Here is a 24,519-nt window from a genome sequence, read left to right as displayed (position 1 = left end):
AGCTGGTAACAGTGATAGGACAGAGAGGAAAAGAAAGGAAAAGGCAGAATCCCTAAGCAAGCCAACAGTAGAGATGCAGCGAGAGTAATTACCACCACCACGAATCCAGTGATGTTTTGTTGGCTCAGTCTCGGTGCAGGTGGTGGTGCTCCAAGCTCCACAGAAGTCCCAGCTCTGAGGAAGGATGAGATGACAAGAGTGAATAGAGCTCCCTAAAGAGAAGTCCTTTTATGATCCCAGTCCCCACAATCTCTCTGAAGAGTCCACCCATTCCCATGGAGCTCATTGTGTTCCGCCCGTGGTCCCATGCTGGCCTGCATGTCTTCATCCTGATTTAACTTCAAGCAGATGTCGTGGTTCTGTCAGAGACAATTCATCTCCTTCAGAGTACTCCTCCATGGTGACAGGATGCCGAGGCCAGGAAATGGTGGTGGTGCGACAGCAATGTTTGAGACAGATAACACAGACCCTTACACCACCTTGTGGCTCAACATTGCTGTCTTCATGGTGGCATGAAAGATAACAGTACAGAGAGAAAAAGAGAAAGGCCAGAAATAGCACGCAATAAAATAACAAACAAGATTTCCAGCAAATTTATCATCAATAACAAATATGAACATCTTTAACCAACAAACATATAACCAATAACATCTTTAACAAATATATCATGCTCAAAACTAACTAACTGTATAAAACCACATCTTATAAAACATTTCTAAATCTCCGATGAGTCAGCAGAAGAACATGACAGCAGTTTACGTCGTTGGCATTCACAGGGACAAAAAAAAAGAAGTATTACAATAACAATATAATGGCTAACAAGACAAAGGCTGCGAAGTGAATTAAGATTAATCCTAATATTTGTTGCACTTTTTTCATGGTTTTAACAAAATATCACAAGGTGTCTGAGGCCCTGGCAGTCCAAGCAGTCTGCTGCTCTGGTCTTCTGGAGTTGGGGTCAGCATGTGCAGCGGAAATATAGCTTTCCACACCCCCTTTATCCTAAAGCGTATGCGTCACTTGGGTCTAGAAACTTCTATCCCAGATTTAAACAAAGGTAAACAAACACCACCACTATTCATAACAATGTTAACAATATTCTAAATAAGCATATAAAAAGGTAACAGCAACACTACTAACCAAGAGTTTTTTAACCAAACAATCAAGGTGTGTCCCAGGCTGGGCCGAAGGATGTGGTCCCAGTCTTTGGACACAGGGAGGGGAAAAAGTTGGTTCTGCGTGTGGTTTAGCCATAAAAGTGTCTATCCTAAATTTAGACAAAGACAAAAAATGTTGAAGGATTGCAGTGCACATCTGTTGAGACTGTTGTGTTAAAAGGTCTATAGCATTAGTAGTTTTATTGGTAATAATTCCTAAGACTACCTGTAGTCCAATAATGCAGTTCAAATTATAAATCAGTTCTCTTGCCCCTGATATTGGTTCACTGGGATTCCAAGTGGCAGGCCCATAATGCTTAATTATTCTTTTGGGAGTCCACTATTTTTCCCTCCACTTTTGCGTTCCACTTATTTCAAACTCAACAGATTGCTTGTTGCGGACAATCCTTTTGTCCCTTAACTTATCAGATAGTCTTATTCCCAATTGAGGACCATCCACCTCTGGAAAAAGTAAAAACAGAGGTCAGATAATCCCTATATAACAAATCCCTGACCAGTTTGCTGGTAGTTGTTTGTAGGCAGTATGTCCACAAATCCAATAATGGCATTTTTTGGCTTCGGCACCTTTAGTAAATGGTCCAACTACAACCTTTGGAAAGGGGAAATAAGTTGTGTTTTCATTTCACAAAGGGCTGAAAAAGCTGTTTGGACTATTGTTTGTCCAGCCAGTACAATACCAGGCACCAGTGTGGTTCTTCCACTTACAAATTTGATGGTAAATGTGGTTTCCAGGCCATCGGACAAATAAGGTTTCATTTTTGTTTGACCAAAACCCTTTAAACCCTTTGTTGCATCCGGTTTCATCAAACCACACCCATATATAAACATCTCTATCTTTGTTAACCAATTTATGTATGAGTGTCCATTGACACTTGCTTTCCCCCACATTGACCCCTCCCTTCTGGGTAAAATTTAAGCAATATTGACCCATTGTAGGAAATTGAATTGGCCATGTTCCACTATCATCCTAGGTGGTGTTATTTGTTTCACTATAATTGCTTACAATTTGTGCTGGAGTGAGGGGTGTAGAGAACCATGGCCATCTTGATAATCCTAGAGGTCCCCCACAAACCCAACAGTGACTTAGATTAAAGGTTTGGCTTACAGTTTTTACTAACAAAATGAATTCATTATCCTCAAAGGGGTCATATGGGCTGGGGGGCGAGTGGGGGAGTTGGCTTCCCTTCCCTCTTATAGGTAAATCCCCAAAACAATATAGCAAAAATTAACATACACATCCAACCAAATTACATTAAAATCTGTGTCTGCTTCAGTTCTTCTGTGGGTGCATCTGTGTTGCTTCCTTCTGAAAGTGAAACAAAAAACAAATTCACTTCTCACTTTAGAAAGAGGGAACAATCCATCTAGTGTGAATCTTAAGACTTTTTCCACAAGCATCTTTTGCCTTCCAGGTGTGTTTATTAAGGGGTGTGTCCAACACCAGTGGCACTTTGCCTACCGTGGGAAGTTTGACCAAGATGGGTTGTCCTTGAAAATGAGATGGATTGGTGGGAGTAGAGGTGTGCCACCTGCAAGCTGTCCCCCAGGCTGGGCAGGAGGCAACTGACCTCGCCATCCTCCTCAAGGAACTGGAGACCTTGTGCAGCGACATCCACCCGTTCTGCACAAGTTGTTCTAATTTTTGAGTCGGGAGTCCGCCCATCAAATCCTGGGGAATACCTTTCGGAAGCCCTAGTTGCCACAGTCCTTGTCGAGTTAGGGGCCTTTCTCTCCCAGAATTCTGTCCTCAGGGTGATCCCAAGCCTTGGCCCTTCCTCATGGATGATTGTTGCCCACTAATTTGCTCTTCAGCCCGTACAACCCTGGATTCAGTTCTTTGGGATGATCTACCAATGGGGCCATATTTCCTCCCAAAATTAATCAATTCCTGGGCTACCTCTCCCCATGTCCATACTTTTGTCCCTGGCCGTTGATGGTCAGGGGTCACTATCCCCTCCATAGCGGCCATCATTCTTTCTGCATTGGGGGTGTTCTGAATCTTCCCTTGCAAATGAATAGCAATGCGTGTCAGGGAGTCCTCGTATCAGGGGAGTCATCCTTTCCGAGTCCACAGTCATCATTATCAGGGAGCCCTGGTTGGGCTTGAGCTCCTGATCATACATCACCTGCAGACAGGCCGCCTTCTGCACACTTTCCACTAACTGATCCACCATACCTGTTATGGCAAGGGGATCTCCCGTCTCCAAGGAGTTCAGCCCGCCGGCTCAGTACGCAGCTCTCTGAGTCAATGACCATGGGGCTCGGTGGTCACCAGTAGTTAGAAACATACCTGGATACCAATATCCTTCTGCTTCTTTTTCTGACAACAAAATTCCACCCTCTCCTGACAAAGACACTCTCCACACATACTCTGTCTCTGATTCTTTTGCAGTTCTTGCAAAATCTTTTCTCAGCTTTGCCAATTCAGTTGCTGTAAATGGGACTTCCTTGGTGATAACCTGAGGATGGTTAACACTATCATCCTCGTACACATACTCTGTTTTAACCAGAGGATACACATGGGGGAGGCTTTCTACGATTTCTTTTGCTTTCTGCAAATATCCTTGGGGATAAATTTCCCATATCCTCTTCTCCAAAAGCTTCACTTATGCCTCTGCCTGTGTATCCGTCTCCGTCAAAAGTTGTTCCCTCAACTCATTTTTCAATATTACATTTTGGTTCCTTTCCTCCTCTAGCAATTCTTTGGTTTCTTTCAATTGTTCCTGCAGGGTCTGTATGGCAGTCTGCAGGGAATCTATTACAGTATCAGTTTGACAAGACTTCTGCCTTCTCTCTTCCACCGCAGCTGCCAGACTCACTCCTAACACTGCACAAATTATAGCTTTTCCTTTCCCCCTCCTAACCTTAGCTTCCTTCTGCAATGCCCTTATCTTATCCACCACACTCTGCGGTGGAAACCAGTGGGTTTTCACCCAATCTTGTCCCCGGACTGAGGGGTGAGATCAGTGTGCCTCCAAAAGAACATATAATTTATCTATTCCTTCAGCCACTGAGAGCACATCATCAGAAGCATCGGCTGTCTTCTGGGCAGCCATGCTTTTTCCTTTTCCTAATGCAAAGGGGATCATTGTCCTGAGAGGGTTATACCTTAATGTCAAATTTAGCCTGTTCTCTCCCAGGAGGCCAGATCTGAATCAAACACAAAAGCAATTCAAAGGGGTTTTCATCCTGAGAGGGTCAGACCTTGGTACACGTTTCCCCTGTTGACACCTTACCCAAAACACAAATACCGTATCACTGTCCACTCTCACGAGTTCACACCTTAATGTAACACAAAGAGGGTTATTTCATCCCGAGAGGTTTGCATCCAACACAGCAAGGTAACACAGCACTCTTGTCACTAGGGATCCTGTCCGTGATGCCAATTTAAAATGTCCCAATCTGATATCAGGGAGGGTTCTTAAATGATCCCAAGAGCGAGAAAAGACACAAAGGAGGTCAGAAGCTATACAACCAGGACTCTTGCTAGAAAGTGATTTTTGGAAATAGACTCTAAAACATAAGAAGCAGATCCATGAGAAAGGTGTAAAATTACTCATAATTTAACTGCAAATAATCTCTCCCTTTCTAAAGAATCACAGATATGTTAAGGTGGTTTAAAATAAATCAGAAAATTTCTATCTTGTATTTTAGGACTTTCATATCAGATGATAAAGCAATTTTTTTTCCAATATTTTGAACAAATAATTAAAAAATATCCTGAGACAAAGGGTGTTAAGAAACTGATGCAGATTTCTAAATTCAGTGATGGTTATCAAAATTTATTTTACTCCATGAAATATCTAATTTCAGATATTGATTCACTTAGTAATTTCTTAATCTGTTCCAGGACTTTTGGATATCACCTAAAAGTGTTACAGATTAACTGGTGACAGAAGCATGTTGTCTAAATGATTGCACTTGGAATGATGTCTTCACAACCAGTTAATGAATGATTAATTTGCTGCCTAGTAGTATAAACTTCAGAAGACCCAGTGTGATACAGACAAAAAAATTGCTTTTCAATAGCTGTGTAATGAAACTTTTGGAAATTGTTTATAAATAAAGAAAAACTTCTGTATTTCCATATTTTTTATTGTGAACTAACCAAACAGCATTACCAAAATTTTTCAGTATTCTTGTCACAGAACAATGAAACATTATCAGTCACTCTAATATGTGCAGATCTGTTAAAGTAATTTGATCCATTTTAAATTAAGTGTGTATTTAACAATGCTTAATGTACCTAAACTTGGGGTTAAATTTTGCTAAATTAATGACTTGCATCATATATGGCTGTTAAATCTCTCAGTGCCTAAACTCTTTACCTCATTTAACATGTACCCACTATCCCCTATCTAATTAATGTCTATTCTTGGTGATTTTTAAGGCTTACAGACCCATGCAACTTTGGGTCACGTCATATACTGTAAAAGTATATACAAATTTCATCAATTAAAGCAATATGTTTGTTGCCTGTAGAAGCCTTACTTTTTGTTTGTTTGTTTGTTTGTTTTTTCATCTGCACTCAAAGCTGGGATCTTGAATTGGGAGACCTGGCAGATTCACATTATCTCAACAGCATGTGTATGCATACACTGGTTCACAGGGTCTTGCATTCACTGGGGATAAGTTCAATGGCAGCCAGCAGTAGTGGCATGCAGGGAGATGAAGGCCTGAATAAGCACTCAGGATGTGTTCCTCTTTTACAGCTCAGGCCTTAGGTGATGGGCAGAAGAACATCTTATGGATCACTGACCACCTCCAGAAGTGTCTCTTATGAAACCTATAAGAAGCAGAAGAAAGAATTTTCTTAACCTTTACACATGCAGAAGTGCAGCCAAAACAGCCTTATCCCCCTACTTAAAGTAATAGTGGCTGAAAAATACAGTGAGTTCTTAAGTTTTAGTAATTTCAGCTGACTACTTCACCAATCAGCTATAGCAGTTAATGTAGTTCCTGGGAGCAATAGCTAGCGGTATAGATTTTTAATTGCTTTCCAGAAACACTAGGCCATTGCCTTGCTAAATTCTATGCATTCAGAAATAGTCCTTGCTTTCCTCACAAGTAGAAAGCCTTAGTGATTTCTAAATTTCACTACAGAAATAACTGTTAAAAGAACATTTTGCACTGTGAGAATTAGAATCTTTAGTAATGAAAATAAATGATCAGCCATGACTAATTTTTAATATATTGGACCAGGTTTCTGACTGGCAAAACTGACAAAAAAATCCTGTGGTCTTCAGTCAGCTTCTGCCATCTGTAGATAGAATCACTCATGTAGCTGTCCAAAATAGAGGTATGCTAATCATGAAGAATAGAATCATTATTCTCTATTCATTTCATATATGCATTCTATATGTTTATTGGAGAGGATTGGTTTATATTTTTTTAACAATATGTGAGGTTGCAATGTCACTTAGAAACTGGGTGACAACTTTCATGTCTCATTTTCTTAACTGATGGGGTTCATCTCTACACTGGACATCCTCACTGAAGGATTTCTTGACACATAAAGTCTTAGCTGTTTTTAAAGGCAAAGGAGTCTGTGCACTCTCTCTTCTGCTATTGCAGAACCAGTTCTAATCACCTGCAATTCCTATATCACTTTCAGGGAGAATAATAAAAAAATTACAAGGAAAAAATATATAATAACTTCAAACACTGATTGCTTTGTAGTTCTATTACTATAATTTGTGAAAAACGACAGCAGAAATAATGAAAAGTACAATAATTATTACACAGTGGAAGACAGTTTTGTTTGGGAAACAGCATTTTTAAATTATTTTTGTGTATAAAATAATGTCTTTGGTCTTTTAAACAATGTAGCAGAAATTGAGCTGCACTATTTCAAGTAAAGATCATACTGTGAAAAGTTCCACACAAAAAAGAAGGAGGGAAGGAAAGAAATGGAAAAGAACTGTTCATCTGCTAGGGAAATACATCACTGCCCTTCTTGGACAACTTGGAAACTGATCTGGGGATTCTGCCAATTGTTAGAGTTCCCTATCAAATAATCTCTGAATGTAAAAAGGCATCAGCTTCCAAGTCCGGTAGGTGATGAAAAGAGACAATTCCTTCTACATTTGGGCTTCTAGAAGTTATTTATTTTTCTTGCAAGCATGACAAAGAAAAGCCTGTCCTGGTTTTGAGTGAGTGGCAGGGTTTTTTGTAGCAGTGGTCCCCTGTGAGAACTTCTTGAAGTTTCTCTGTCTCCATGTTGGACCCACCTGTGTGCCAAGGCCAAAGCAATTAGCTGCACCTCTGCAATAACATATTTAAGAAGGGGCCCTTGGAAGGAGGAGCTGGAGTTCTGATGAGAAGTTGTGAGGAGAATATCTGTGTAAACACTGAGGTTAGTGGAAGGAAGGAGAAAGGGGAGAGATGTGCCACTGCAGAGCCCCCCTGCAGCCCATAGTGAAAGGGCAGGGTGTCCCATCCTGCCACCATGGAGGTCACTAGTGGAGGAGATGCCCACCTGCAGCCTGTGGAGGACCCCACACTGGAGCAAGTGACTGCACCCAAAGAAGGCCGGGACTCTGTGGGAAGAAGCAGCCCCCAGTAGGACTGTAATATGTGGAGGTGACCCACAGCAGAGCAGCTAGGGAAATGCTGCAACCCATCGAGTGACTCATGTTGTAGAAAGTTTGTGGAGTACTGTCTCGTGTGTGAGGGGAATCATGCTGGAGCAGGGGAAGAATGCCAGAAGTTCCCTCAACCTCCTTGAGGTGGAAGAAGCAGCAGGACAGACTGCAACCCCCTACTCCCTGCCCCCTGCACCACTGGAGGGGAGGAGGTAGAGGTATCAGGAGAAAAGCTGAGCCCGGGAAGAAGGAAGGGGTGGGGAGAAGGTGTTTTTAAGATGTGGTAATGTTTCTCACCGTTCTACTCTGTTAAGTGGTGTTGTTAGTGTTTGAATTAAACTGATGTTCTTTTTTGATTCCCTTACTGAGTCTGTCTTTTGCCCATGACTGTAATGGGTGAATCATTTCTCTCTGTCCTTACCTCGATTCCCAAGCCTCCTTGGAGAGAAGCACTTTGGGAGGCAGGGGAGAGAGAGAGCGGCTGCATGGTGCTGCTTTCCTCTGAGCTCAAACCACGGCATAGCCCCATTTTTCCATCTAGAAAATTGCAAGACATAAGCTTATTTTTCAAGAGAATGCAAGAAAATTTTCTTGGCTTAAGAGGTGGAAGCGGCATACATCAGTGCTCAATGCTTTGTCTTTGGTAGGCATTAGACATTGCCAAGAAAGTAACATAATTTCTACATCGATTTTTAATTTTGATTTATGTATCACATATTAATAGTTAATTTACTGAAGCATGTAAAGCAGCTGAAGTAAATGGGTTTGATTTTTGTTCTTTTCTGTTGTGCCAAATATTTCCGTTACAAATTATCATGCTATACCCTGGTCCTTTTAGACTCAGAAAATAAACTCTTCTAAAAGAGATGATTTTCAATGCATTAGGTTGTCTAATTAGTTTAGGCAACACTATATAAGGTAGATAAATCTTTCCTTTCTTTTCTTCTCTTTTTTCCGAGAAAGTGAAAATCTGTCCCACATCACTTGCAAATTGCAAAGAAGTAAACACTTCTGAACAGTATTTAGAATTCAGCAATATGTAAATACAAGCTATTTGTTAAAGTGCTTAAAGTTGTCTTGAAAGCTGTAAAAAATCCATATGTCAGTGCTTAAAGTGGTCTGGTTTTCCAGGGAATTAGTAGTTCTGAACATTAGGGCACTTCTTTAGGCATGACAATATTGATTCAAGGTCAGCTACTTCTTTCTTGTCGTCATGGTGGTGAAAATGCTCAGATGATTAGTAGGAGGGAAAGAAAAGGAACTCAGAAGGCAAATGATTCAAGAAATGGAAAGGTGATGAACAGCTATGTTAAAAAGCCTACATGAATAAGTGATTATTTTACAGGATTTCCTATTTCAGTGCATGATTAAAGATGGGTGGTGCAGTTTCAATTGAAAAAAAAAATACAAGATGTAGAATAATATTTTTAAGAGTCATTGTGAGTAGCACATCACACAAGCTTTTCAGAGCACTAAAGTTTGTAAAATTTTGGTGCAAATAACTGCTGTTCCTCAGATTGCTTTTCTGAGCCTTACTGCAGCTGGTTTTCCTGAATTGACAAAAGGGTCCAAAAAATGCACAATAGCCCTTTGGTTTTCTCTACATCTATTTTTGTTGCAACTAGAGAACAAAGTTTGTTTTGAAATGAGGTGGAAGAATAGCATTTGACACACTGGTTAATTTTACTGAGGTTTTCAATTATCTCACAGTCTGCAAGCTGACCAGCAACTATTGCTTATGAGAAAAACGCCTTCAGTCCAGATAAAATTTATGCAGCTTCTTTAAGAAGATTTAAGACTTTTGGTCAGGTGATCATCTCCTGTAAAAGCCTCAAGTTTGTACAGACATGGAGGACTCCAAGCACTTGCATGTCAGGGTGTCACTAGGGCCAGACAGGTGTCTCTCCATGGGGTCAGCAGGTCAGGTCTGGCACCCCATCCCATCGCAAACCCCAGACAGGGAGCAGGGCAGCTGTGCAGCAGCCAGGGGACAGCCAGGGGCAGCCTGATCCTCCATTGTCAAGTGTGTCTGTGGCAAGGGGTTGATGGACCCGGGCTTGGCTGAAATAGGGTCCTGGGCCCCAGGGGTGAGGGGAGGCCGGTCAGAGAGGGACCTGGGGTGTTGATTGACAGCCGGCTGAACAGGAGCCAGCGGTGTGCCCAGGGGGCCAAGAAGGCCAGTGGCATCCTGGCTTGTGTCAGCAATAGCGTGGCCAGCAGGGACAGGGAAGGGATCTGACCCCTGGACTCGGCACTGGTGAGGCCGCCCCTCGATTCCTGTGTTCAGTTTTGGGCCCCTCACTCCAAAAAGGACATTGAATGACTCGAGCGTGTCCAGAGAAGGGCAACGGAGCTGGTGCAGGGTCTGGAGCACAGGTCGTACGGGGAGTGGCTGAGGGAACTGGGGGTGTTTAGTCTGGAGAAGAGGAGGCTGAGGGGAGACCTCATCGCCCTCTACAGCTACCGGAAAGGAGATTACAGAGAGCTGGGGATGAGTCGCTTTAACAAAGTAATACGCAATAGAACAAGAGGTAACGGCCTCAAGTTGTGCCACGGAAGGTTTAGACTAGATATCAGGAAGTATTTCTTTCCAGAACGGGTTGTTAGGCATTGGAATGGACTGCCCAGGGAGGTGGTGGAGTCCCCATCCCTGGAGGTGTTTAGGAGTTGGGTCAACATAGCGCGGAGGGATACGGTGTATTTGGGAAATGTCAGTGTTGGGTTAACAGTTGGACTAGATGATCTTCAAGGTCCTTTCCAACCTAGTTGATTCTATTTTTCTGAGTCCCTGGGGATGTTGGTCATGAGCTGTAAGTCCTGGTAGTGCCTCAGCCCCCTGACACTAGGAACAACTCTTATTTAATTTAATTTTATTAGTAGCAAATGTGGAGTCCCTTGCAGAGGAAGATGCCTCTTAAATCAGTTCCATTTATTTAAATCCAAATCAGACATTTTTATTTAAGCATCACTTTTACTCACTCACAGACAAATATCTACCCATCTCTTAGAGCATTAGTGCCCCATTCCCAAGGCATGTGGCAACAGGTCTGTTCCAGTCACAGTTCCATATGGCAAAATATATTAAAAAATCCTCCATTCAGAATTGCCAGACAAGCACACATCTCATCTTTAAATTCTACATAGAGTGATCACTGAAAACTCACCAATAAAATCTAATTGAGAATTTGCAAACGATACAGGAAAAAAGAAGGAAAATATCTGGATTTCAAAGTAGTGAAAAATAAGTAGCATTCACCATCTGTGGTCCTTGACAACAAGCAGACTATCAACAGAACCATACAGTAAAAACATAACTGCTTTCACAAGCTTAAACCATCTGTAAAAACAGAGTGCTTTAAATGCTAAACCAAAATGGCTCAAAAAAAAAAAAAAAAAAAAGCACAAAACAAACTGTATTAATGTTTCGGTATATTAACGTGATATTAAATAACCAGCACAAATCCAACAAAGCACAGCACTTCAGACTTATCAAAAAAATCAATATCCAAGACAACCTGGTGGGCTTATATTATGTGACCATCTCTTGTGCAATAGTAAACAGTCACAAAACTTCAAAATGTTGCTCACTTCACCCAAACATTTATGCTGGAAATCCTTAAACCTCACATGCTAATTTTTGGAACTAAGCTTTTATATTTTTGTCTTTTTCTCTTTTCCAAATATCATCAACTTTTAATATTTTTAAGATAACTATAAATATGTAAGTAACTAGGCACTTGCAAAGGAAGAACATTCATTAATGGTAAATGATAAAGCAAACAAAATAACTCTATGACACAAACATGTTAAAAAAGAAGCCAAAGCTTAGGAGAGAGACCTTTCTGGAGAGGCCACTGAGGTCACTACTGAACATCTAAGCAACCTGAAGGGCTCTCCAGTTTATGGTCATTTTCTGCCTGGAAGAACCAGAGGACAGAGCCTGCCTTGCTGCAGCATTCTGTTCATGGCCACTCCTCTGGTGAAAGCCCTAACCCAAAGAAGTCTCGAGCTCACTTCACAGCTTGTGACTCCTTCTTTGTGCTGGCTTTGTTATAAGGGAGTTGAGTTTTACTTCTGCATTCCTTTCAAACATGTGGAATTTTATATCCAGGAAGGCTTTGTTCTTTGGAGGGCTGTGGCTTTGTGGGTGCTGCACGACAGTCTTTACAAAGCATGAAGAAAACAATTGAAATCCAGAAACTCATTATTCACCTCTCTCATCGTTGTGTCTTTGGTATGAGATAAGGAAGCCAAATAACTTCTGCAGTAACATATCCATTTCTATAAAATAAATATAAAAATATATGCAAAGGTATGGTAAAGCATATAATGAGATGAGAGCAAGGCAGCTTTTCTATGAAAGCATAAAGTGATATTTTCCCAATGCAGTCTCCCAGCTTTCACCAACTTTTGGCCCTTTTCTACCTCCTACATTAGAAGTAGAATCTTTGCCATTGTGCCCCTACTTCCAACATTTTCCATAGACTGACAGTGCTTTTGCTTTTCTCAGTTCCTTATAAAAATTTAATTAACACATAAGTAATGAAGAGGAAGAATTTTTCTGTTTGCATAAATTTAAAATCTTAATCTAGCAGAACTGGTATGTTGAAGAACTAAAACTTTTTCTGAGAGTATATTTGGTGTATAAACAATCCTTTTTCTCAACTCTAGCATTTAAGAGTCTGTCTTTATCTACATTACTGATTCTGACATTACAGAATAATTACAAACCTTTTCCCTTCCCCTATATTGATGACTTAGTTCACGGCTTTCTTAAATATTTTTTTGCAGTCCTTTTTCAGCTAATCACCTTCTTGTGAGTCATTCATCCCTCTTTCTCCTTCCAATAGCTTCAGCTGCTCAATTCCTCCAGGACATGGAAGAGAGAAATACCGGTAACTACTATCAGATAAGGTTTATACTTTGCTGCCTAAAGGAACTGATCTGCTGCCACAAACCAAGGATCTTTATCATCTCTCCCCATACACTAAAGAGAACATGTGAAAACGACTCTCATCCCCCTGCTCCGGAAGGAACTGAGATGCTGCCAACTCCTACCATGCAACATTTCCAAACTTGCTCAAACTCTCAGAACTCTTCCAATAGACACACTACAAATTTCATCAGAAGAGAAACAATCCATTGTTGTATTTGTGTGCTTAGAAAATAAAGAATGTACCAGAACTTTAAATAGCTTCTTAATTCAATTTATTAATTTATAATATCTGTTTCAGGGAACTGATATTTTGAGGTAAGTTATTTCCATTTTAATTTGTTGTTAACGTATTTTTGAACATTAGAGTTCTCACCTTGTAGCAGATTTTAGAGGTTAACATGTTCTCCTCTGGGCTGTTATAAGACCAGTAAGGTTGCAAATTAGCAAGATTAAAAATCAGACATCTGTTATTTTTGGTAAATTGCTGAGTCGGATTTTTGTACCATATAAATGGTATCTGACCATGCAAGAACCAGTAAAAGTTGATGTCAGTTTTACAAACTGTCCCTTCACTTTATCTACATGTAGGTGATTAGATACCTTCATCAGGTCATGTACGCAGTCAGATTTGATTAAACTACAAATTACAGTCAGATTTGATTAATCTACAACAGTTTACAATGATATTAATGCAATTTTCAAAAGAGAGAGAGGAAAAAAAAATCTACAGGTAATTTGCTAAACAGTATTCAGATAAGGAATTTTAAGTTATTAAATATTCAGGTTAATCATAAGTAATATCAAGGTGTGGCAGGTGCACCTGCCCAATGCCTTCTTGGCTGATGAAGTGTAGCAACACCTGACTGCCTTTGCTCTCGGGGCTTCACAGTAGTTGGGGCCTTTGGCCGATGGAAGCTGCTATTGACTGCAGGTCAGATTTGGCCTGGGTATAAATGGAGTCCCCTGGGGGAGACATTTTGAGTTCGTCCCCTGGAGCAGCACGCTGAGGTTGAGGACTCTCCCCTTGGGTTGAGAACCCTCACTTGTTCAGTGAGTGATAGAGCATTTTGTGTTTTCGTTAAACTCTAGAGAGTGGTGCTTTGTTCTGTGTTTCAGGTTGCCATTAAACTCTAGGAAGTTGTTTTGTTCTCCTCTCACAGACATACAAACCTGTAACTTACAGAGAGCTAGTTAATCGTCTTAATAATAAGTTTTTAAATTTTGTTCTTGGTTGTTTATTTGAGAGCCCACGTAACACAAGGTTTGATTATTCTATCTTCCTTTGAATTGTCCTGTGAAATATGTCCCCTTAATGCATTACCTCTTTGTTTTCCCACATGTAAAATTGGAATAACAATGCAAAAAAACCCAAACCCTTCAGAAGAATCTTCTGAAGCTTAATAAAAATTTATAAGGGATTCTTGAGGGTATTTTTTTTTAAAAAAAAAAAAAAAAAAGACAACAAACTTGGCCATCCTGATTCAAATACAGATTATTATTTCTCTTTCAGTTTTTACAACTTTTCTACATATGAGTTATGTAACAGTATGTGTATATCTATATATACACAAAGTATTATAGACATCAGTCTCTGAATATTACATCTTAAATCAAACTTCCAAATCTGATTCATCAGAAATATGTTTTCATTCTGAAGTTTGGCTATTTTGCAGGAGATTCAAGTTTCGAAAAAGACATTTGAAGAACTATAGAAAACTTCTAGCCAGGAGAAAGTAGCTATATAAAACCGACAAAAGAATTCCCAAAATAATTCCATAAGAAAGTGAGAACAAGCTCCCACTATAGTTAAATATGAAAGCATAAAATAGACAAACTTCTTGTTTATGCCATGTTAGAATGCAAAAAGCACTTAAGGTGAACCTAGAATTCTGGTGTTTGTCCTTCAGAGTTTGCACTCTCTATTTCAGTAAGATTACTGCCTTGAAGTTAGCCTTGATGGATCAAATGTGTATGGAGAACACCACAGTAATAGCATGGACGGCTTTCCTTCCCTGTATACAATAACATTTCTAGCTGAAGCAGCAGGTAGTTCGAGAGAATGGTGAGAAGAGACACATCTGTGGAAAAGATTGCCTGAACTCCTGTTGAGATCCAAGGCTGTAGTGAACAAACACTGATTCCAGCAGTGATTTCAGCTTATTAACATCTATCACTTGAGTATTTAGTCACAGCAAGAATCCAAACGTTGCAAGTCTATCAAGAATAAGGGCAGTGCTACGCAACCTTCTTTTACCTGCAGTCATTGTTTTTTTTCATCTCTGAGGGAAGAATATGGAAAAAAAAATCCTAAATGAGAACTGCTTCTATTTATCAAGTGCTCATCCTTAGTCTTTTATGAGGAGTGATACAACCTTTAAGGTGCAAAGCTGCCTCTGTTAAAGTAGAATTCTAGATGTCATTTTTCTGGTAGCCTGCTCTGTTCCCTCTAAATTGGATATTCATTTGCAAAGGAAAGTTGCATCCAGAAAAACTGCATTCAAAAGCTGCATCCACACATTCAGTATTTTATTTTCATTGTATATTGTATTTAAAATGTCCACATCACTCTTTTTTTTTTTTTTTTTTACTCCATCTGTTTCTGTCTCTCTCATATACGTAAACTCACTTTGAGTAAATATGATTTTATTGTTTGCAGACATTAAGTTTCACACATTGCTTGGTACAAAAATAATATGCCATCACTGTACAGTGGTAGTGTTTGTTCCCTGGAGGAACGGAATGATTGGTGATGAGATGAGAAATTTGAAAGTGACCATGCATAATAGAACAACATAGGCATGGTCGTCATCATTACTAATTTTAACTTTCCGGAGAGCACTACTTGTTCATAGTGACTGAGAAAGATAAATGGAGATAACATACAGTGCTTTCCTTGAGTCAAGGAATTTTTAAATCTGTGATCTGTTTTTATCTGCATAAGCAAATAGACCATCCTCCACTTGTTCCACAAGCAAGGCAGCCAGTGCAAGAAAAGGTGATGTATTAGTCCAATCACCAACTACAGTTTGCTTGTTTTCTGAAGGAAAACTAATTTTAATTTGTGATCGTCACAGAACTAAATCATATATGTCTGTCTAACATGTTTTGGGAGACGTACTTGTAATAACTACATTAAGTACATAAAAGTTCATAGACGTTCTACTTTCCATTCCACATTCCTGTTTCCTCAGACTTGTATGATAACTCTTCCCATGACCATCTCTCCCATAGGCTCTTAGGAGGTCTCCAAAGATGCCACTGGCTGACTCTTGGTTCATCTACTGACCCTGGATTTCACTCCCTCCAGAGGCCACAGAAATTTGGGCTTATCTAACTATAAAGTTTGACTCATCCCTGGATTTGCCAGCCAGATACCTTTATTTGGATAGATTCATAACTGCTTCATAGTCAAGCAAAAACAAAGTAGGTCTAACTTTCCAGCAGTTAGAATTCAAAATGTTTAAATCATATCTTCCTTTGTAAAAAATATACTTACACATTCACTGCAGTATATTTGTTGATTGGCTATAATGGATGTATTTACTTATGTGACATGCAGCCTTCCTCCAACAAATATTCAGGTCATAAATTATTATGTGAAGCCTCGTTAAATTTAAAGCTATGCTGATTTGAAAATAACCTTCTGTACTAAGTAGTGTACAAGACTGTCTGCAAAGATATCTTTTGAACTGTAGGCCTTTGTTTCTCTTAACCTACCTATATCTGCCTTATCCAGCATTATCCACCATTACTCATCCCAGTATAGGGACAGATTATGGTTTTCCTGTTAGTTGTTGTTCATAACTTTTAAAGTATCTGGAACTAGGCCCACATCTTAACTCTAATCTTCATGCATGTTTTTCATTTCAGACAAAACCATCTATTTGCATGTACAAAGCAAATAATTGATGCAAAATTCATGTTGGAAACTGAGTATGTACAAGACTGAAAACAAGTTATTAATATCTGACGTAAGATTTTTAAAAGATTAATGCATTAATGCATTTAAGCTTCCTCTGAAGTTTCTTACTAGTCAAATTCTTATTTGACAAGTAAGAAAAGTGAGACATGGAATAGATATGGACCAGAAATACTAAGGAAATTGATTCTGAATCCATTTATTTAATATGTCTCCAACTTAAGACTCCTTGCTTATACAGCCTTAGGACTTGAGGAAAAGGCAATATATTTCCAAATGCATTTGCCTTTCGCAAACACAGGGGCTTCGCAGGCATCCTTCATACTGCCTGTAGAAAGGCCCGTAGGCAGCCTACAGTGTACACTGGCAGTGTCCCAAACCACCAAATGCCACAGGCAGTTGTTTCCTGATTTTTTCACACAAGGTCCTCTTCACTCCAGACATTGGTCTCTAGCTGAACCTTGAGTCATGCTGCCAAATTCACTGTCTGATCACTCAGAGAAATTGATTTTGAGGGTAGCCTTGGGATGTTCCTCATAAAAGTACAGGCATATCTGTTGAGGTTGATTTGAGAAGTAGCACACCCACACAACATTTAAGGAAACAGTGGAAACACCTCTGAAAAAAATAAGAATATAAATTTTAATTTAGTTATGTAAGACTAAAAAAACCCATTAGATTCTTTTGAAAATTTGGGGCTTAAATAACTTCTCCAAAATCACTGAGCAACTAAATGCCAGGGCTGGACTAGAGTCCATATCCCATATCCCTTTAATTGTATGTCTCACCAGGCATGGTAGTTCTTCAATTTTAGTGATTCCTATTAAAAATAGTTAGTTGAAGCTTTCAAAGTTATTTTCACCTGGGAAACCAAAGGGTCAGTTTAGATTATTTTGTTTCTTAAACAAACATATTCAGCCAACTTTTTCACTGAATCGCTGATTTGAATAAATTCCCCAAAGAGATCATATGGTCCAGTGACATTTATCCATCCATAGACTTAGGTTACAATTTAGCTCAGACATATTTACAGAGTACAATGTATGGAACAAGGAGATGCTGCCTCCATTTGACCTCATGTAAGCAAAACCTTACAAAAAGTGTTCTTTTAATATTGGTTGGTATGAAGTCAAAATAACTGATAGTCCTAGCAGGGCTTGTCACATGACAAAGAGGATTTTCTTGAGGTAGCTCTCATGTCTGGGACGTTTTTTGAATATTATCTTACAGTGGTTTAATAGCACACAAATAACTCTTCCAAAATTACAATATGAACCTGACAGAAGATACAAAATTCTCTGTTACTTAATAAACCTCATTAAAAGGTTTCCTGAAGCATTTGAGTAAAAGCCCAGGAACTAAAGCTTGAAAAGAGTACTGCCCTGGTAAAGTGATTCTTGAATCTTGCTCATTCAAAAAAGCACAACCCCAGACTACTCAAAGTGTCTGGAATTATCACTGGCAAACTTGTCACTGAATAGAAGCCTTGCCAGGAAGTTTATGCATGCTCCGTTACTTAAAATTTCAGACAGCTATTGGTTGGTCAACAACTGCCAAGATCATACAACCTATTCCTCCTGACAATTCACTACCCAAATACACAAGAGCTTTGCAGCCAGAATTAGTTCAGGAATTTGGTTTTGGTCACAAATCATAAACACTGAACATCTTTGTTACAGTGAATTTTGATGGCAACCAGAGGAAACATATCCACGAGAGAGAAGGAAACTGGTAAGTGGAGGAATATGCTCCAAAAACCCGAGTTTTTCCACATGCCATCATTGATGTTTCAGCTTTAGAAAGCAGTGAGCAACAGTGGAAGCCTTTTTCAATACTTGGTATTTTAGTAGACTATTAAAAAAAAATTACACTTCAATACATATACTCAAAAAATTACTTGCAGGTCTAATATTTTACCATCTTCTACATATACTGAACTAAAATAATTAAAGTGTTTTGTAGTTCACCCGAGTGAAATTTCAAAGTCTATGTCAGAAAACATTTCCTCCAGCAACAAAATTCAGATAAAGAACTTCTTACTTCAGACAACTGCTAGGATAGACTAAATTAAAGTCCCTCTGTATTTTTCTGTCCTTCCATAAGTAATTTCTTCTAGAGTCATGTATTGCTGTTTTATGAGAAGTGTCTTGAATTACATGTGACCAGAAGTTCAATAAACTAATGATTATGCAACATCAGCACTATTCAGCTTGGTTCACAGAATGAAAATGCATGAGTTGCACAAAAAGCAGGAAATGCTTTTGAAACACAGAATAATAGAAGGGTCAGAAAAACAGATAATCTTGTAAAAACCTTGACAACTCAAAGTCAGGTTGGCATAAATCAATCACATCTTGCTGTTACCAGGATTCAGACACACTTCATTTGCCCTTACCCACATGGCTATTGTAAGATTTATTCTTGGGTTAAGATACATCAGAATTGTGTAGAGCTCATATCTTCTCATTATCAAATAAATAAAGATGGGATAAAATGTTCCTTCTTCAGAAGGAAGAAACACAAAAGGTGATTTCATTATCAGAAACTCACTACTTGCCTAAGAAATATGTTTAGTCAAGTTTTTACAAAAAAAAAATTTTTTTGAGCACCTCTTTTTTATCAATGGAGGGTGTTGCTTGGTAATATTGTGCATCTACATTAACTGATAAAATTCTGCTTGCCTGTCCTTAGTCTCCCTCTATAGGGTTCTAATAGGGGTAAATACAGCATTACTAAAACATTACAAAAGTTGGAATGAGGAGAAAAAAATCTTGTTGTTCCAGATTCTGTTTTCCAATAGAGAGTCTCAAAGAAATAAAAAAATTAGTTGTTATTATTATAATCAGCTTCACTGGGGGTCCAATTTAAATGCCTCTATGCAAATGCACGTAGCATGGGGAACAAGAGGAGTTAGAGATGTGCACACACCTGCCTGCAGGGCTATGATCTTATTGACATCACTGAGATGTGGTGGGATGCCTTCTATGACTGGAGTACTGGAATGGAAGGATACAGGCTCTTTAGGAAGGACAGGCAGGGGAGGTGTGGAGAGGGGGTCACCCTCTATGTCAGCCAATTGGATTTCATGGAGCTCTGCCTGGGGATGGATAAGGAGCTTGTAGGCCAGGTTTAAAGGGAAGGCAGAGACAGGTGACCTTATAGTGGGGATTGCTACAGGCCACCTGACCAGAAAGCATGTGCAGATGAGGCCCTCTATAGATGGTTAGGAGCAGCCTCATGTTCACAAGCCCTGGTCCTCAAGGGGAACTTCCACCACCCAGATGTCTGTTGGAGGGACAACACAGCTGGGCATAAGCAATCCAGGAGGTTCCTGGAATACACTGATGATCATAGCGTCATAGAATCAGAATGGTGTGAGTTGGAAGGGACCTTAAAGATCATCTAGTTCCCACCCCCCTGCCATGGGCAGGGACACCTTCTACTAGACCAGGTTGCTCAAAGCCCCATCCAGCCTGGCCTTGAACACTGCCACAGACAAGAGGGGAGCATCCACAACCTCTCTGGGCAATATATTCCAGTATCTTACCACTCTCACAGTAAAGAATTTCTTCCTTATATCTAATCTAAATCCACCTTCTGTCAGTTTAAAACCATTACCCCTTTTCCTATCACTCCACTCCCTGATAAAGAGTCCCGCCTGAAGTGTTAAGACTTGGACAACAGCCCCAAGCCAGAGCTGACCTATAGATGAATCCTGTCTATTTTATAACTGGAAACCATTGTGCTAGTAGGTATTGTACTAAGTTATAACAACCCACTTATGCTGATGTAAAAAGTGATAAAGCATTGAAATACTGAAGCCTAAACAACAGGCCCCAAGCCGAAGCTGCTAACTTAGTCTGTAATCATTAACAAAGTGTGTAAGCTCACTAGTGAAAGATGCAGCTTAGACAAAATATAATGAGTAGTGAGGAGAGAATGTATCCAACTTCCCTGGTTTAGCCTTGTTCAAGGCTGAGAACCCAAGTATCTGGCCTTGGTAGAAACTCCCTTGGTTTCCCCCCCTCCCCGAGCCCTGGCCAGGCTTTGGGTGGAATCCAACAGGAGAATGAAACCAGAAATTCTCCACTCAAAACAAAGGTGCCAGCTATTCTGGCTTGTCGATCTCTGGTATATAAGGCTGGACCCGCTCACAGCGACTTTGACAGCCTCACCTATGGGGGACGCACCGCGTAGGATTTCCCCCTTGCCGGGACAGGCTCTGCAAACCCTCGCTGTAACCAGGGCTGCCCAGCCACTGCGGGGCTGGGTGATGGGAATGTGTGCAAGTGGTGATGTGTCTGTCTTAATCACTATTCTCTCTCTTGTGTAGTAATGGTTTGATGCATTACCCTGTATTTTCCTGTTTGCTGCTTTAAGTGCACTATTCTGCTTTTTCTTACTGCATGTTTTCTGTATTACACTGTTACATTACTTGGTTATCCCCAGTAAAATACACATCCTCTTTTCACTCTGGTGTCTGAGTTTAATTGATATCTTTAATCAGCAAAATACTGCCCCACCTTTCCTGTAGGCCTCCTTTAAGTACTGGACAGCCTCTATAAGGTCTCCCTAGAGCCTTCTCTTCTTTAGGCTGAACAACCCCAACTCCCTCAGTCTGTCCTCATAAGAGAGGTGTTCCAGATCCCTGATTATCTTCATGGCCCTTCTCCAGATATGCTTGAGCAGGTCCATGATCATCTTATATTGGGGGTCCCAGAGCTGGACACAGTACTCCAAGTGGGATCTCATGGTAGCAGAGTAAAGGGGGAGAATCATCTCTCTTGACCTGCTGGCCACACTTCTCTAGATGCAGCCCAGGATACAGTTGGCTTTCTGGGGTGCAAGCACACATTGCTGGCTCATAGTCAGTTTTCCATCCACTAATACGCCCAAATTCTTCTGCACAGGGCTGCTCTCAATCCACACATCACCCAGCCTCTGTTAGTGCTTGGGATTGCCCTGACCCATGTGCAGGACCTTGCACTTGGCTTTTTTGAACTTCATGAGATTTGCATGGGCCCACTTCTCAAGACTGTCCAGGTCAATCTGGGTAGCATCTCTTCCTCCAGCATGACAACTGCACCACAAATCTTGGTGCCATCGGCAAACTTGCTGAGGGTGCACTCAATCCCATGGACCATGTCACCAATAAACGTGTTAAACAGCACTGGTCCCAACACCGACCCCTGAGGAACACCACTTGTCACTGCTCTCCACTTGGATATCGAGCTGTTGACTGCAACTCTCTGAGTGAGACCATCCAGCCAATTCCTTATCCACTGAGTGGTCCATCCATCAAATCCATCTGTCTCTAATTTACAGACAAGGATGTCATGTGGGACAGTGTCAAATACTTTGTACAAGTCCAGCTAGATGATGTCAGTTGCTCTTCCCTTATCCACCAACGCTGTAACTCCATCATAGAAGGCCACCAAATTTGACAGGCACAATTTGCCCTAGTGAAGCCCTGTTGGCTGTGACCAATCACTTCCTTATTTTCCATGTGATCTAGCATAGGGGTGAGACTGACTGGCCTGTAGTTCCCTGCGCCTTCCTCTTTATCTTTAAAAATGAGGGCTATACTTCCACTTTTCCAGTCAGTGGGAACTTCATGGACTGCCATGACTTCTTAAAAAAGATGGATAATGGCCCAGCCACTTCATCTGCAAGTACCCTCAGAACCCACAGATGCATCTCATCAAGTCCCAAGGACTTGTGCACCTTCAGGTTCCTTAGATGATCTCAAACCTGATCTTCTCCTATAGTGGGCAGTTCTTGTTCCAGTCCCTGACTTTACATTCTGCATCTTGGGCAGTGTGGCTGGATGTCCTGGTTCAGCTGGGATAGTGTTAAGAGAGAGAGGGGGAAGGGATCTCCAGCCGGGTTATTCATACCATGCTGACGTCAGGTCCGGGTGCGGGAGCATGGGAACTTTTTCCTTTGTGGCTTTTGTCGCAGGAAGCACAGGGCTGTCTGTATCCATTGCGGTATTTCCCTGTATATCTTTTGTCTTGTTCACTGCCATTACTGTTTATTGTTGTTATCATTGCTACTGTTGTTGTTCAGATTGCTTATCACACTGTTGTATTAAATTTCTTCTTATTTTACCCCAGGGTTTGTGCCTCACTTCCAGCCTGACCGGCTGAGGGTGGGGGAAGGGCAACAGCAATATGCTCTCTGGACCCGGCAGGGCTTAAACCACCACACTGGAGTACTTACCATTGAAGACTCACCAAAAGATTGTTGAGTACCTCAGCCTTCTCCATATCCCAGGTGACCAGATCTCCCGTTTTCTTTCAGAGAGGGCCCACATTGTCTCTAGTCTTCCTTTTATCACCAACGTACCTATAGTTTTTCTTGTGGCCCTTGATATCCCTGGACAAATTTGATTGCATCAAGGCTGTGGCCTTCCTAACCAGATTGATGGCTTCTCAGGCAGTTATTCTGTATTACCCCTCCAAGGACAGGCTACCTGTCCTTGCTTCCATGCTCTGCAGGCTTCCTTTTTGTCTTTGAGTTTGTCCAGGATCTCCTTGTTCACCCATGCAGGCCTCCTGTCTTTATTTTCCATTGCTCTTGAAGGAAGTTCTCCTTGAATATTAACGAGCTTTCGTGGGCCCCTCTTCCCTCCAGGGCTCTATTCTATTCTACTCTAACAAACAGATCCCTGAAGAGGCCAAAGTCTGCTCTCCTGAAGTCCAGGGTAGTGAGCTTTCTGTGCACCCTCCTTGCTGCCCTAAGGATCTTGAACTCCACCATTTCATGGTCACTGCAGCCAAGGTTGCCCTTGAGCTTCACATTCCCCACCAGCCCCTTCTTGTTGGTGAGAACAAGGTTGTCCAGCACAGCACCTCTCCTCATTTGCTCCTCTATCACTTGGAGAAGGAAGTGTGCCCACCAAAGCCACTCTATTACTACCCATCCTCCGCTGGAACAGGGGACAAAGAATACAATAAAAGGCTCGTGATTTGAGATAAGGACAGGTAGAGCTCACTCATCAATTACTATCACAGGCAAAACAGACTCGACTTGCAGAAATTAGCTTAATTTATCACCAGCAGTCAAATCGGAGTAGGATAATGAGAAATAAAAACAAAATCTTAAAACAACTTCCCCGCATAACTCTCTTCTTGCCAGGCTCAGCTTTACTCCCGATTTCTCTACCTGCTCCCACCAGCAGTACAGGGGGACAGGGAATGGGGGTTGTGGTCAGTTCATCACATGTCTCTCCACTTCCTCCTTGGGGGGAGGATTCCTCACAGTCTACCCCTACTCCAGTGTGGGAGTCTTCCCATGGAATACAGTTCTCCACAAATTTCTCCGTGGTAGGGTCCCTCCCATGGGCTGTAGTTCTTCACAAACTGCTCCAGCGTGGTTCCCTCCCAGGGGTGCAGTCCTTCAGGCACAGACTGCCCCAGCGTGGGTCCCCCACGGGGTCACAAGTCCTGCCAGCAAACCTGCTCCAGCGTGGGCTCCTCTCTCCACGGGGCCACAGGTGCTGCCAGGAGCCTGCTCCAGCGTGGGCTTCCCACGGGGTCACAGCCTCCTTCAGGCATCCGCCTGCTCTGGCGTGGGGTCCTCCCTGGGCTGCAGGTGGAGATCTGCCCCACCATGGGCCTCCCTGGGTGCAGGGCACAGCTGCCTCACCGCGGGCTGCACCGCGGGCTGCAGGGGAACCTCTGCTCCAGAGCCTGGAGCAACAACTCCCCCTCCTTCTTCACTGACCTGCGTGTCTGCAGAGCTGTTTCTCTCACATATTCTCACTCCTTTCTCCCTGCTGCAGCTGTTCCTTTGTGCAGCATTTTTTCCCCTTCTTACATACGTTCTCAGAGGCACTCCACTGTTGCTGATGGGCTCAGCCTTGGTCTCCAGTGGGTCTGTCCTGAAGCCATCTAGCAT

The 24,519-nt window shown here is 41.3% G+C and overlaps 1 protein-coding gene across 1 annotated transcript; it reads right to left on the bottom strand.

Moving 5' to 3' along the window:
* Nucleotides 1-1,889: 1,889 nt before the first annotated feature.
* LOC113491234 lies at nucleotides 1,890-24,519 on the bottom strand. The gene is given in 4 exon segments (XM_026867997.1): nucleotides 1,890-3,202; nucleotides 3,204-3,766; nucleotides 4,415-4,460; nucleotides 24,443-24,519. Coding segments are annotated over 4 exon segments (963 nt in total). The 3' UTR covers nucleotides 1,890-2,925.

The sequence above is a fragment of the Athene cunicularia genome, assembly GCF_003259725.1.
Source record: "Athene cunicularia isolate RWA chromosome 1 unlocalized genomic scaffold, athCun1 chr1_part2, whole genome shotgun sequence".
NCBI classification, from domain to species: domain Eukaryota; kingdom Metazoa; phylum Chordata; class Aves; order Strigiformes; family Strigidae; genus Athene; species Athene cunicularia.
The sequence above is the reverse complement of the archived record's forward strand: the minus strand, read 5'-3'. Positions and strand labels throughout refer to the sequence as shown.